The sequence below is a fragment of the Rhinopithecus bieti genome, unplaced genomic scaffold, assembly GCF_001698545.2.
Source record: "Rhinopithecus bieti isolate Rb0 unplaced genomic scaffold, ASM169854v2 scaffold_11933, whole genome shotgun sequence".
Lineage (NCBI taxonomy): Eukaryota > Metazoa > Chordata > Mammalia > Primates > Cercopithecidae > Rhinopithecus > Rhinopithecus bieti.
The window spans coordinates 1,380,973-1,396,518 of record NW_016806995.1 but is presented as its reverse complement, the minus strand read 5'-3'; the positions used below and the strand labels follow the sequence as shown (position 1 = coordinate 1,396,518).

At 44.9% G+C, this 15,546-nt stretch overlaps 1 protein-coding gene across 1 annotated transcript in view; it reads left to right on the top strand.

Moving 5' to 3' along the window:
* The window catches only part of UNG (uracil DNA glycosylase), a 37,707-nt gene that overhangs the window by 2,836 nt on the left and 19,325 nt on the right, over window positions 1-15,546 (top strand). Inside the window, exons 4-6 of the mRNA XM_017879759.1 lie at window positions 1,180-1,277; window positions 2,259-2,347; window positions 4,534-4,712. Coding sequence (XP_017735248.1) covers window positions 1,180-1,277; window positions 2,259-2,347; window positions 4,534-4,712 — 366 coding nt within the window. The remainder of the gene's footprint in view (window positions 1-1,179; window positions 1,278-2,258; window positions 2,348-4,533; window positions 4,713-15,546) is intronic.

Below are 15,546 nucleotides of genomic sequence, written 5' to 3'. Positions count from 1 at the left end.
TGACATAGAAGTGAAATAGGTGAATAAACCATCTCGATAAGGCAGCCACAGCTAATACTGAGAACATCTCATAAGTTTAATTTTAGAGTAAGAATTTAGAATCTAGCTCTTTGGTTTTGAAGCTAAATTAAATCCTGTTAAGATCAATACTAGTTTGCTTCTTGTTTGAATGCCCTATTCTGAATAAACAGGGAATACTTAACGGGAATATTTTGAGGGAATGCTCAGAAACCAGTTTCAAACCTACGAGGATCAGATGGGCCCGCAGGGCTTCTTGACAGCCCAGCACTGGGAGAGCTGTTTCACACGAGAGTAAGTTGACATGGTGTGAACGCCAAGGGGAGGGACAAAAGGTCCCCAAAAGCCTCCTGGTCATGGGAACATCTGGAGCTGGATTCTGAAGGATAGAGTACGTCAGCTGTGGAGGCGCACTGGTGTGATGGCTTACTGCACCCTCCGCCTCCTGGGTTCAAGCGATTCTCCTGCCTCAGCCTCCCAAGTAGCTGGGACTACAGGTGCGTGCCACCACACCCAGCTAATTTTTGTATTTTTAGTAGAGATGGGGGTTCACCTTGTTGGCCAGATGGTTTCAATATCTTGACCTTGTGATCTGCCTGCCTCGACCTCCCAAAGTGCTGGGATTACAGGCATAAGCCACCGTTCCCGGCCCTGAATTGCTTTAATTCGTTGAAAAGTAACTGGGGGCCAGGCACAGTGGCTCATGCCTGTAATCCCAGCATTTTGGGAGGCCGAGGAGGGAGGATCCCTTGATCTCAGGAGTTTGAGACCAGCCTCAGCAATATAAGGGAGGCCCTGTCTCTACAAAAAAATTTTTTTAAAAATTAGGTGAACATAGTGGTGCAGTCCTGTGGTCCCAGCTACTCTGGAGGCTCAGGTGGGAGGACCACTTGAGCCCAGGAGGGTGAGGTTGCCATGAGCTGTGATCGCACCACTGCACTTCAGCCTGAGCAACAGAGCAAAACCCAGTCTCAAAACATTTAAAAAGCAGCTAGGTACATATCTTTGCAAGTTTAAAATACGCTCATCCTTTGACCAGCAACTCTTCTATTAGCGATCTATGCCATAGAAGTGTTTTGTTTTGTTTATGTTTGTTTGAGGCAAGGTCTGTGCTGCTTACATTACAGTATCGTTTAATTCCTGACCCCTGATGGTTCACAGGTGAAGGTTGTCATCCTGGGACAGGATCCATATCATGGACCTAATCAAGCTCACGGGCTCTGCTTTAGTGTTCAAAGGCCTGTTCCGCCTCCGCCCAGGTACAGTTGCTTTACAGGTGACTGCAGTCCAGACGTGATTCCTTTCAGATATGTACTTAGCATATTACAAGTGGGACTATCTGGGGCACTGTTCACTAGCCTTTAAGGAGGATTTCAACCTCAGCACCATTGACACTTGGGGCTGGGTCATTCTTTGTTGTGGAGGAGGAGAGGAGTCCTGTGCTATTGCAGGATCTTGTGCCACATCCCTGGCCTTTACCACTGGATGCCAGGAGCAACCCCCAACTTGTGACAATGAAAAATGTGCAGACATTGCCAAAAGTCCCTTGGGGGGTGGCAAAATCACCCCAGTTAAGAACCACTGCTTTGGGCCGGGTGCGGTGGCTCATGCCTGTAATCCCAGCACTTTGGGAGACCAAGGCGGGTGGATCACGAGGTCAGGAGTTCGAGACCAGCCTGGCCAAGATGGTGAAACTCTGTTTCTACTAAAAATAAAAAAATTAGCTAGATGCGGTGGCCGGTGCCTGTAATCCCAGCTACTCAGGAGGCTGAGGCAGGAGAATCACTGGATTCTGGGAGGCAGAGGTTGCAGTGAGCTGAGATCCTGCTACTGCACCACTCTAGCCTGGGCGACAGAGCAAGACTCTGTCTCAAAAAAAAAAAAAAAAAAAGAACCACTGCTTTGGAGGATTTGGTATATAATATAATAAATATGCTAAGGACAGAAAACTGTCCCTGAGCAACAGTGGGGGTCTGGGTTATAACTGCTGGGTTGATTTACTTAGGTTTTCCAGAGTGCTGTTAAATCCAAGCACAGACTAAAGTAAAGGTCTTTGGCAGATTCACCTGTTAGAAGGAGGACTAGCATTGTTGATCTCATTAATGGGTGCCCTATGTACCAGTGTCCTTTCCGGGGCTGGCTATAACCTCCAACTCTTTCACATATGTCTTAGACATTACTAAGCTTTCAAAATCATGCTTAAGATTCTGTTTTTTGTTTTTCTTGTGACTTGCTTTCAGTTTGGAGAACATTTATAAAGAGCTATCTACAGACATAGAGGATTTTGTTCATCCTGGCCATGGAGATTTATCTGGATGGGCCAAGCAAGGTAAGCCAGCCACTGCTAGATTTTTTTTGAGACTGAGTCTCACTGTTGCCCAGGCTAGAGTGCAGTGGTGCATCTCAGCTTACTGCAACCTCTGCCTCCCAGGTTCAGGTGATTCTCATGCCTCAGCCTCCCGAGTAGCTGGGACCACAGGCATGAGCCACCATACCTGGCTAATTTTGTCATGTATTTTTAGTAGAGACAGGGTTTCACTATGTTGGCCAGGCTGGTCTCGAACTCCTGACCTCAGGTGATCCGCCCGCCTCGGCTTCCCAAGGTGCTGGGATTACAGGCATGAGCCACCACGCCCAGCCTGCTATATGTTTTTTAGACTGATACTGACAGTCTTTTCTGTCTTGCTTGTTTATATTTTTAAAGAGTTTTAATAAAGAACTAGAGAATGCGAATTAAATGACTAATTTATAGATGTGAAAAAGTCTGTTTTGGCCGGGTGCGTTGGATCACATCTGTAATCCCAGCACTTTGGGAGGCCGAGGCGGGTGGATCATGAGGTCAAGAGTTCAAGACCAGCCTGGCCAATATGGTACAACCTCGTCTCTACTAAAAATACAAAAATTAGCCAGGCATGGTGGTGAGCGCCTGTAATCCCAGCTACTCGTGAGGCTGAGGCAGAGAATTGCTTGAACCCTGGAGGTGGAGGTTGCAGTGAGCCGAGATCGCACCACTGCATCCCAACCTGGACTACAGAGCAAGACTCCATCTCAAAAAAAAAAAAAAAATCTGTTTTATCCTGCAGCCAGTTTTCTTTCTTTCTTTTTCTTTCTTTCTTTCTTTCTGTCTTTCTGTCTGTCTGTCTTCCTTCCTTCCTCCCTTCCCTTCCCCTTCCTTCCTTCCTTCCTTCCTTCCTTCCTTCCTTCCTTCCTTCCTTCCTTCCGTCTTTCCGTCCTTCCGTCCTTCCTTCCATCCTTCCTTCCTTCTGTCCTTCTTTCCTTCCTTTCTTTTTCTTTCTTCTGTTTTTGAGACAGGGTCTCACTCTGTCACCCAGGCTGAAGTACAGTGGTGTGATCATGGCTCACTGTAGCCTTAACCTCCCAGGCTCAAGTGATCCTCCCACCTCAGCCTCCCAGGTAACTGGGACCACAGGAGCCAGGAGCACACCACTATGCCCAGCTGAAATTTTTTTTTTTTTTTTTTGAGATGGAGTTTTCCTCTTGTTGCCCAGGCTGGAGTGCAATGGCACAATCTTGGTTCACCGTAACCTCTGCCTCCTGGGTTCAAGGAATTCTGCCACAGCCTCCCAAGTAGCTGGGATTACAGGCATGCACCACTACGCCTGGCTAATTTTATATTCTTAGCAGAGACGGTGTTTCTCCATGTTGGTCAGGCTGGTCTCAAACTCCTGACCTCAGGTGATCCACCCGTCTTGGCCTCCCAAATTGCTGGGATTACAGGTGTGAGCCACCACGCCTGGCCATGCCCGGCTGATTTTTATTTTATTTTGTAGAGATGGAATCTCACTATGTTGCCCAAGCTAATCTTGAACTCCTGTCCTTGAGGTCCTTCCAGGGGCTGTTATTATAGGCATGAGCCACAGTGCCTGTCCACTTGTATGTTAATTACAGTTTACAAGACAAAGGTTTGTTCCTTGTTAATATTTTAAATTTATCCACTTCACTTTTGACTGCTCTGAAGGTGGCTGCAGTCTGCTCATTTTGACATTTGGATTGTTAATACCGATCTAGGAGATTTTTCTTTTTCTTTTAATTTTTTTCATGTTTTTTTCTTTCTTATTATTTCTTTACAGATGCATTTTTTTCTGCTTATGTGCCTTTTTTTTTTTTTTTAAACAAATTGTCTACAACCAGGATAAGGAAAGAATGTTTACTCTTTGGTTTCTTGCAATTTGATTTTCATTTCTATGAAACATTTTGTCTTTTTGTGTTCTCAGATTATTTAACATCACTTAAGATATTTTTTAGGACAATCCATCGTGATGAGGGATATAAGGCATGTTCACTGTAGTAAACTTGGAAGAAGCCGAAAAGGCAGCTATGAGAATAAAACTCTCTCTAATCCTGCCCAGAGGGTGCGCTGGCCTTATGGCCTATTTCATTCTGCTACACTGGATCCCATCAAGCCCTGGTTTCATCATTGATTTAGCGCCTGTTGCTGGGTATTGGGCTGATTTGCCTGAGCCTACATTTAACCTATTTCTCTCATGTGTGTAGGTGTTCTCCTACTCAATGCTGTCCTCACGGTTCGGGCCCATCAAGCCAACTCTCATAAGGAGAGAGGCTGGGAGCAATTCACCGATGCAGTTGTGTCCTGGCTAAATCAGAACTCAAATGGCCTTGTTTTCTTGCTCTGGGGCTCTTATGCTCAGAAGAAGGGCAGTGCCATTGATAGGGTATGTTTTGTTTTCTTTTCTTTCTTTCTTTTTATTTTTTTTAACACTATAAAAACAATGTAAAGAATTCTAGGAGTCTCTGCTGTGTTTGGTCCTGGAAAATCCAGTTATAAAATAACTTTTATATTCCCTTAGGCCTGTTATAAGGGTTTCCAAAGAATTTGGACAAATTACAGGAGTAATGAGTTGTGTATGAGGAAAGCAGCTGGCCAACTTGTGACTGAACGCAGTTGGTGCTGTAGGCATGAACTTGGTGTCTACAAGATACAAGTCCCTGGGTACCACTCACTTAACAAGTGATGAATGAGGCATGTTTCTGGCTTCCAAGAAATTTGGGAGCATATAGAAAACACAATTCCACTCAATCACGAATTTAATTTGCCCATGAGAATACTATCAGTGATCGTTTTTGTTTTGTTATTGGGTTGTTTTATTTGTTTTTTCAGATGGAGTCTCGCTCTGTCACCCAGGCTGGAGTGCAGTGGTGCGATTTCGGCTCACTGCAACCTCTGCCTCCTGAGTTTAAGCGATTCTGCCTCAGCCTCCCGAGTAGCTGGGATTGTAGGCGCCTGCCACCACACCCAGCTAATTTTTTTGTATTTTTTAGTAGAGACGGGGTTTCACCATGTTGGCCAGGCTGGTTTTGAACTCCTGATCTCAAGTGATTCGCCCTCCTCAGCCTCCAAAGTGTTAGGATTATAGGCATAAGCCGCCACACCTGGCCTATCAATGATCATTATTAACCCCGAGGCCTAATTGCAGATACCCAACACGACCAAACCCGTGGCTCCCCTCCCTGCATCTTCCCCCATCTGCTACCTCCCTTCTTCCCCTTCTTTTACTGAAGCACTTCGATACCTGGTTGTGGAAATAGAGACCTAAAAGTCAGCCTTGAATCCTCCATTCCATCAGTAAATCCCATCAACTCTGCCTCCCAAAACACCCTGGTCCTACTGCTTCTCATTCGCCACTGCTGCCCCTCGGGCATGAGCCACTATCATCCTTCTCCAGGAGAACCGTGATAGACTAGAGATGAAGGCTTGATGGAGAGCCACAGAGTGGAGGAGGGAGAGATGGGGTGGGGAAAGGAGAGGAGCCAGGGGTGAGTTCATCCCTGGCAAATGGGAGAGACATTGGGTGGGGGAAAAATTATAGAATAAATGCTTCAATAATCGAAGGCAAGGGCTTAGCGGAGGTAACCTGACAATAGCTTCTGTTGTATCAGCAGTAGGTAACGGGGTATCAGAAATGCACACATATATTCAACCCCTACCTTGTATGGGTACTAGGTTGAGCACTTGTTTTTTGAGATGGAGTCTCACTCTGTCGCCCAGGCTGGAGTGCAGTGGCACGATCTCAGCTCACTGTAACCTCCGCCTCCTGGGTTTAAGCAATTCTCCTGCCTCAGCCTCCCAAGTAGCTAGGATTACAGTTGCCTGCCACCACACCCAGCTAATATTTTTTATGAGTGACCTAAGATCTGACTGGTATGGATTGCTAAGATGTGATGATCTGGGTATGTAAGAAGTATGGGTGAGAGTAATTGCTAATCTCTATCCCTTAAGGAGGTTTACTGCCAGTGTTGCTCCTCCCCAGTATTTTGGTAATCTTTAATCATGGTTTGGTCTGAAAGTAAACAGTTGTTAAAGTAGCTTGGTCATTAAAGCCAAATTGCGTATCTCCAGCCCAGTGTCTCTCCTAATCTATAGAGTGCCTTCTTACTACTGCCCCATAAACATGCCAAATTCAACATTTTCCCAACGAAGTTTCTCCTTTTCTCATCCATGCTTTACTAAACTTGCTCCTCTGTATTCCCTAGCAGCAAAAAGCACCACCATCTGCCCAGTTGTCCAGCCAGATCTGATTCCATTACTGACACCTGCCTACCTCTCTCCCCTTTTCTGTCCTTTTTTCCCCCCTTCCCATATGCAGCCAGTCATTCATATCTGTGTTCTTTCTTCCCCCTCCAAATCTGTCCCTGCCTGACCACCTTTGCCTTCATTCAGGCCCTCACCTAATCTTGCCTGGAGGGTTCTGATGCTTTCTCCCTGGAAGGCCTTGCCTTAGACTGAAGATCTGATTTCAGGGGTTGGGGCGTGGCCCCCAACCAGCCTCCCAGACATAACTGTATCCCTCTTTGCACTCTGATCTCCAGGCTGATCCATTCCCCTTTACTTTTTCATGGTGCCCCAGTTCCCTGCCTTTGCATATCCTGCTTGCTCTGCCCACTGTGTGGAGGTCATTTTCCTCTGGGATTCTTTAGAGCTCTGCAGGGCTGACATTTACAGGGGCCTGTGCTGCTTGCATGTGTGTTCAGCACTTGATGTGCATGACTTCTTATCACACTCAGCACCTGTGATCCTCATTTGATTGGTCACAGTAACTTCATAAGCTGGGCGCTATTGTTATTCCCAGTCTACAGATGAAAGCTGAAGCAGCTTAGAGTTGCAGCAACTCCTCTGTGGTACAGCTACTGAGTGGTAGAGGTAGACCTTGACCCCGGGCAGTCTGGCTCCAGGCTCTGTGCTCTTAACCACACTGGATTGCCTGACTTTAATCATCACCCCTCATCACCCCTTCTGGACTGAGCCCCTTGAAGGCAGGAGTGTTTTGAGAAACAGTGATTTGTTAGTTTTTATATACTGAAAGGAAGAGGAAAACAAAAATGGTCTATATCTCCCTGTTAAAATAACTACAGTTGACATTTTTAAAAAATCAAAGTGGTCATGTGCCACACAATGATGTTTCAGTCATAAACTGGCATATATGATGATGGTCCCATAAGATTATAATATTGTGGCCGGATGTGGTGACTCATGCCTGTTATCCCAGCACTTTGGGAGGTCAAGGGAGTTTGAAACCAGCCTGGGTGACATGGTGAAACCCTGTCTCTACTAAGATACAAAAAATTAACCAGGTGTGGCGGGGTGCGCCTGTAGTCCCAGCTACTTGGGAGGCTGAGGCAGGAGAATTGCTTAAACCTGGGAGGCGGAGGTTGCAGTTAGCTGAGATCATGCCACTGTACTTCAGCCTGTTGACAGAGTGAGACTCCATCTCAAAAATATATATGTATGTATATATATATATATAATATTTTTTGCCAAGATCAGCTCATTCAGGAAGACCCTAACCCAGCGGTGCTAGAGGAATTAAAGACACACACTGAAATATAGAGGTGTGAAGTGGGAAGTCAGCGGTAGCATAGCCTTCAGTGCTGAGAGCCCCGAACAGAGATATACCCACATATTTATTAACAGCAATGAGCAGTTAATAACCAGTCATTAGCATTGTTTCTATAGCTATTAAATAAACTAAAAGTATCCCTTATGGGAGATGAAGGGATGGACTGAATTAAATGAATAGGTTGGGTTAGTTAACTGCAGCAGGAACACGCCCTGAAGACACAGATCACTCATGCTATTGTTGGTGGCTTAAGAACGCCTTTAAGCGGTTTTCCCCCCTTGGCAGGCCAGGTGTTCCTTGCCTTCATTCCCATAAACCCACAACCTTCCAGCTTGGGTGTTAGGGCCATTATGAACATGTCACAGTGCTGCAGAGATTTTGTTTATGGCCAGATTTTGGGGGGGCTTGCTTCCAACATGTCTTCTTTCTTTGATTTGCAAAGAGCTAAAAGCAAGGGCAGCTTTGTCACGGTGAGCTACTTCTCACAGGAGTCAGGATCCACATCTACAGACAAGAAAACAACATAGGTTAAAAGCACAGTCATCATAGAAATCACAGAGCTTCCAAGTGTTTTTATCCATTTAAATGGATTACTAGCTGCTAATCTGTCTGCAGCTCCTTTAAGCACTCCAGTTCCTGGCATTAAGGTCAGGTGTGGCTGGGATACTTTAAATATTTGTTCTTTTAATTTTGCTATATCCAAAACAAGTTTGTAGAGTGTCCTTCTAGATGTGTTTTTATTCTTTCCCAAATTTTGGTCTTTTTAAGGCATTAATAGTTTCCACAAATTCTTATGTTTAGCTCCTAGAGCGGGCCATATCATTTGAGGTTAAGGTGCCACTATACCGCCATGGTTCCAGATAACAGGAACTTTTGCCGTACTTCATATCATTTCTACCATCTGACCATTTTGTTCAGATCATCTGAACATAGTATGGCCATGGCACGCAGACTGAGAGGTTGGATTCAAGCTAAACATCCCCTTAGGGGACCAATTAATAACGATTCCGTAGAAATTGTGCAGCACCTCTGCCTGTTCTGCAAAGCAATCTTCCTAAACAAGTACGTTCATTTTTTTCTAACTGGGTCCAATCCTGTTTACAAATAGGTTTTTGAGGGTGGTGTGCCCCAATTTTAGGAGCAGATTTATTATGGTAAATAGTGAGATCAGAAAGCATGTGTAACTGTCAGAGTGATTGCATCCAGGCATTATTGCCAGCCCTTATTGAAGGAATACTCACGGCAGTGGTGATAACCTCTACATAGCTACCATTAAATTATTCATTGTGACTGGTTGTCCTGCTTTCCTCAGGTTTTCTTCTGCCATCTGTGACAACTTCTTGATCTGTCCCCAGGTGGGTGGCTGTGTTCGACAGGTGTTGCTCTTGACAGTTTGGGTCCTCCTCAGCGTCAGCCTCAACATGGCTGCAACCGGGGGTCCTCGGGATCCTCCCGGAGTCTCTTCCTCGGCATCTAGCTCATGATAAAGTTTTAGGTGTCTTGATGGTTTCCGGCCTGGAGAAATACAAGCATAACCTCTACCCCAAGTTATTACTTTACCTGTTTCCCAACTTTTTGTTATCGGATCTCTCCACCCAATCAGTTCTGTTTCTGTCTTTGCAGCTGGTTTCTGTAGATGCTGTTCAGCTGCTGATAACATCTGGCCTTTGGGAAGGCTCAAACAATTCAAAGTTAATAATGCTAGGTTCAGTTGCATCGTGGGGTTCCATCATTGTTTCTCCCTTTCTGCTTTTGCAACTGCTGTTCTAGGAAGAGATTCATTCTTTACACTATGGCTTGTCCTTGAGAATTGTATGGGATACCAGTAATGTGTTTAATATTCCACATAGAGAAAAATGTAGCTAGAGTTTGGCTAGTATAGCCTGGGGCATTATCTTAAAACAGGCAGAAGTTGGAATGCCCATCACTGCAGAACATTGCAAAAGATGACATTTAACACAAGCAGAAGGCTCTCCTGTTTGGTATGTAACCCAGACAAAGTGAGAAAAGGTGTCCACGCATACATGTACGTAAGCTAGTCTCCCAAAGGAGGGAACATGTGTGACGTCCATTTGCCAAATAGAGTTAGGTTCCAGTCCTCGAGGATTAACTCATCTTGTAAAAGATGAGGAATGTACCATTTGGCAAGTTGGGCATTGCTGAATAATAGCTTTAGCTTCTTTCCAGGTAATGCTGTATCTGCGTTTGAGACCAGAGGCATTAACATGGGTAAACTGTGAAAGTATCTGGCGTTAGATATTGCAGTAGCAATAAGGCGATCAGCTGTTTGATTTCCTTCAGTCAAAGGTCCTGGAAGAGGTGTATGAGCCCTGATGTGAGTGATGTAAAAAGGGTGCGTTCTACTTCTAACTGCTGTTTGCATTGGGTAAATAAAGTCATGAGTTGTTCATCTGTATAAAATCGTAACTGAGAATTTTCAGTTAACTGTGTGGAATGAACCACATATGAAGAAGCAGAAATCACATTAATAGGCATATCAAAAACAGTCAATACCTCAGTTACAGCTACAAGCTCCGCTTTTTGAGCTGAAGTATAGGGCGTCTGAAAAACTTCACTTTTTGAGCCAGAATAAGAAGTTTNTAGTATGTGGAAGAAAAAGCCACTCTACTAAGTCCTCCTGTTCTTGGACAATAACACCAGAAGGTGAATGCTGAGTTGAAAAAATTAGCAAATCCAGAGTCTTCTCTGGATCTACTCTATCTGAGCTTTATGGACTTGCTTCTCAATCAGTTGTAACTCTGCCTCCGCCTCCTTTGTTAATTGCCGAGGGCTGGTGAGACTAGGATTTCCTCTAAGGATAGGAAACATTACTCATGGCCTAGGTAGGAATGCCTAGAGCAGGTCGTATCCAATTAATATCCCCTAGTAATTTTTGAAAATCATTTAATGTTTTTAATTTATCCCTACATATGGTTACTTTCTGTGGCATAATGATAGTGTCATTTACTAAGGTCCCCAAGTAGGAGTAAGGAGGAATAGTCTGAATTTTGTCAGGAGGTATAATTAAACCAGCGCGAGAAAGCCAGTTTTGCAAGTGATCTTGACATTGGAGTAATATTTCTCGAGTGGGGGCAGCACAAAGTATATCATCCATATAGTGAATAATGTAACACTGTGAAAATATTTTACCAGTAGGTTCAATTGCTTGCCCCACATAAGTCTGGCAAATAGACTGTTTAACATGCACTGTGGCAACACTTTCCAATGATAAGCTTAGCAGGCTGCAGGTTGTTTACTGCAGGAATTGTAAATGCAAACTGTTCACAGTCTTGCTCAGCTAAAGGGATAGTAAGGAAACAGTCTTTTAAATCTATGACTAATAAAGGCCAATTTTTTGTAATTATAGGAGAAGGCAATCCTGGCTGTAATGCTCCCATAGGTTGTATAACTGAATTGATGGCTCTTAAGTCAGTTAACATTCTCCATTTGCCTGATTTTTTCTTAATTACGAAAGCTAGAGAATTCCACGGGGAAAATGTTGGAGCCATGAGCCCATTTTTCTAACTGTTCAGCTACTAATTTCTCTAAAGCGTCCAGTTTTTCTTTACTTAGCAGTCATTGTTCTATCCAAATTGGCTTATCTGTTAACCATTTTAAAGGTATAGGTTCTGGAGGCTTAACAATTGCCGCCATCAAAAATTATTTCCTAATCTTTGGCGGGAACTTTGTTTTTCCGCTTGAAGCGGCTCTTCCAAACCTTGCAGATTTTTTTCTAGTCCCATACCAGGGACATACCCCATGTGATGCATTGTATGTTGACTTTGAGGGCTATGTAATTGTTCTGGAATTAGAACTTGTGCTCCCCATTGTTGTAATAAATCTCTTCCCCATAAATTCATAGGTACAGAAGTTATAATTGGTTGAATAGCACCAGGTTGTCCGTTGGGCCCCTCACAATGCAAAATATAACTACTTTGATGTACTTCAGCGGCTTTACCGACTCCGACTATGTTAAATTGAGCGGGTTGAATTGGCCACGTGGCCGGCCAGTGCTGTAGAGAAATGATTGAAATGTCCGCTCCTGTATCTACCAAACCTTTAGATTTCTTTCCCTGAATAGTTATTTCCCAGGTAGGATGTTTATCTAATTTGATTTATCCAATAAGCTGCTTTGCTTTGTTTACTTGTGCTTCCAAATCCTCCTGTTCGTTTAATTTCACTTTTTCCCATTCCCACATACGGCACAATCAGGAGCCGTGCTGTGTGCGCTCCTGGCTGTGCTTTCCAGGGAACAGCAGTAGATATAACAGTTTGAATTTCCCCATTATAATCTGAATCAGTAACTCCTGTATGTATTTGTACGTCTTTTAGACTCAAACTAGACCTTCCTAAAAGTAATCCTATTGTCCCTGCTGGCAAGGGTCCACAGACTCCTGTTGGGACCTTTTGCGGGGGTTCCCCAGGCAGAAGGCTCCCGGCTTTTGTGCAATATAAATCTACTGCGGCACTACCGGCTGTGGCGGGGGACAGACATTGTACAGGGGTGAGGCAATGGCCTGAGCTGGAAATGCCTTGGTTTAGAGCGGGGCCCAGGACGGGCCCCTCATGGCATTTCCCAAAATTGGGTTCCCTTCTTTATCAAACTTAGAATGACACTGACTAGCCCAGTGTTTTCCTTTTTTACATTTTGGACATATTTCAGGCTCAATCGTTTTCTTTTTTTCCCTATCTGGCGGCCTGACTTGCTGATTTTATCTACATTCTTTTTTAGTATGACCATGCTTCCCGAGTTAAAACGAGCTCCAGGAAATGGAGTATTTCCTTTATCCACTGTCAGTCCTGCCATTGCCTGTGCCAACAAAGTAGCTTTATGCAGACTACCTCCAATACCATCACAGGCCTTGATACAATCAACTACATGTGCTTTCCCTCTGATAGGTCGCAGAGCAGCCTGGCAATTGGGATTCGCGTTGTCGAAAGCTAATAACTGCAACACTATATCCTGAGCAGCCGAATCTGCAATCATCTTTTTAAGAGACTCCTGTAACCGAGCTATAAAATCAACATACAGTTCCCTTGGTCCCTGTTTTATAGCACTAAAGGAAGGGTATTGTTTCCCACCTGAAGTGATTTTTTTTCCCAAGCTCTAACGCACATTCCCCTAAGCTGTTCTATGGCCTCATCCTGCATGACCACTTGTGCATCTAAACCAGCCCAGCCACCGACTCCCAAAAGTTGGTCTGCAGTTATATTAATTTGAGGTTGGGCCTGGGCATTGCGAGCAGTCTGAATGGAAGCTTCATCTGCCCACCAAGTTTTAAATTGTAAGAATTGAGCAGGAGTTAGACAAGCTTGAGTAAGAGCGTCCCAGTCAGTAGGAATCATCTGACTGGAAACAGCAACATTCTTTAACAGTCCCATTACAAAAGGAGAACCTGGTCCGTACTGATTTGTTGCTTGTTTTAATTCTTTGAGTAATTTAAAAAGAAAAGGCTCAAATGTAGCTATAATATTTCCATGTTGATCTGGGGGGTGTATTCTAACAGGGAACTGCCAAGCCTCTAAATCACCCTCTCGTCTAGCTTGCTGAATTCCTGCCTGAATAGAACTATGAGTGGTCGCTCGAGGCGCTGCTCGAATAGTCACTGGGGTGACTACTTTTCGCCCAATGTCCTCCGGAAAAGAAAAATCTGGAGGGTCATTTTCTTCAAAATAATAATGAGGGGGTGCAGAAGGGTAGGAATGAACCGCTCCTTCCTTTGCCGCTTTAGCTTTAGCTGACAAATAAACATGCTCTGTAACCTCTTCTGTTACTTCGCTATACTCTCCTTCCTCCTCCTCATTAGTGTGAAAAAGTTCCAAGGTGGAACGAACCAGACCCAATACCTGTCCCATTGTTACCCTGATGCTTCCGAGCTCTCCTTCTTACCACGGGGATTGCTTTAAGAGTACTCGGGTGTCCGCCAGCTAGTTTTCCATTCCATCCATTGCTCCGGCGACCCTTTGACCTGGATACGAGCCCCTACGAATGGACGCCATTTGCTGAGACCAGCTCAGTCGGGGAGACCCTAACCCAGCGGTGCTAGAGGAATTAAAGACACACACACTGAAATATAGAGGTGTGAAGTGGGAATTCAGGGGTCTCACAGCCTTCAGAGCTGGGAGCCCTGAACATCGATTTACCCACATATTTATTAACAGCAAACCAGTCATTAGCATTGTTCTACAGATACTAAATTAACTAAAAGTATCCCTTATGGGAGATGAAGGGATGGACCAAATTAAATGAATAGATTGGGCTAGTTAACTGCAGCAGGAGCACTCCTTGAAGACACAGATCGCTCATGCTATTGTTTGTGGCTTAAGAATGCCTTTGGCCGGGCGCGGTGGCTCACACCTGTAATCCCAGCACTTTGGGAGGCCGAGACGGGCGGATCACAAGGTCAGGAGATCGAGACCATCCTGACTAACACGGTAAAACGCCGTCCCTACTTAAAATATAAAAATTAGCTGGGTGCGGTGGCAGGCGCCTGTAGTCCCAGCTACATGGGAGGCTGAGGCAGGAGAATGGTGTGAACCTGGGAGGCGGAGCTTGCAGTGAGTAGAGATCGCGCCACTGCACTCCAGCCTGGGCGACAGAGCGAGACTCCATCTCAAAAAAAAAAAAAGAATGCCTTTAAGCGGTTTTCCACCCTGGGCAGACCAGGTGTTCCTTGCCCTCATTCCGGTAAACTCACAACCTTCCAGCTTGTGTGTTAGGGCCATTAGGGACATATCACAGTGCTGCAGAGATTTTGTTTATGGCCAATTTTGGGACCAGTTTATGGCAAGATTTTGTGGGGCTTGCTCCCACCAATTTTTACTACATCTTTTCTATGTTTAGATACACAAATGCCTACCATTGTGTTACAACTGCCTACAGTATTCAGTACAGTAATGTGCTGCACAGGTTTGTAGACCAGGAGCAATAAGCTACACCATATAGCCTAGGTGTGTAGTAGTAGGTTATCCCATTTGGGTTTGTGTAAAGACGCCCTATGGTGTACGGATAGCAGTGAAATTGCCTAACACACTTCTCAGAATGCATCCCTGTCATTAGCTGATGTATGACTATTGCTTTTTTTTCTTTTGAGACAGGGTCTAGCTCTGTCTCACATCTGCCAGGCTGGAATGCACTGACTCGATCTCAGCTCACTGTGGCCTCAACCTCCCAGGCTCAAGCAATCCTCCCACGTTAGCCTCCTGAGTAGCCGGGACCACAGGCGTGAGCCACCACACCTGGCTAATTTTTGTATTTTTTTGTAGAGAGAGGGTTTCACCATGTTACCCAGGCTGGTCTTGAACTCCAGGGCTTAAACGATCCTCCTGCCTCAGCCTCCCAAAGTGCTAGGATTACAGGCATGAGCTACCACACCTGGCCGCTGACTATTCCTTTTTTTTTTTTTTTTTTTTTGAGACAGAATTTCACTCTTGTTGCCCAGGCTGAAGTGCAATGGCATAATCTCAGCTCACCACAACCTCTGCCTCCCAGGTTCAAGCGATTCTCCTGCCTCAGCCTCCTGAGTAGCTGGGATTACAGGCATGTGCCACCATGCCCAGCTAATTTTGTATTTTTAGTAGAGACGTTTCTTCGTGTTTGGTCAGGCTGGTCTTGAACTCCTGACCTCAGGTGATCCACCCACCTCGGCCT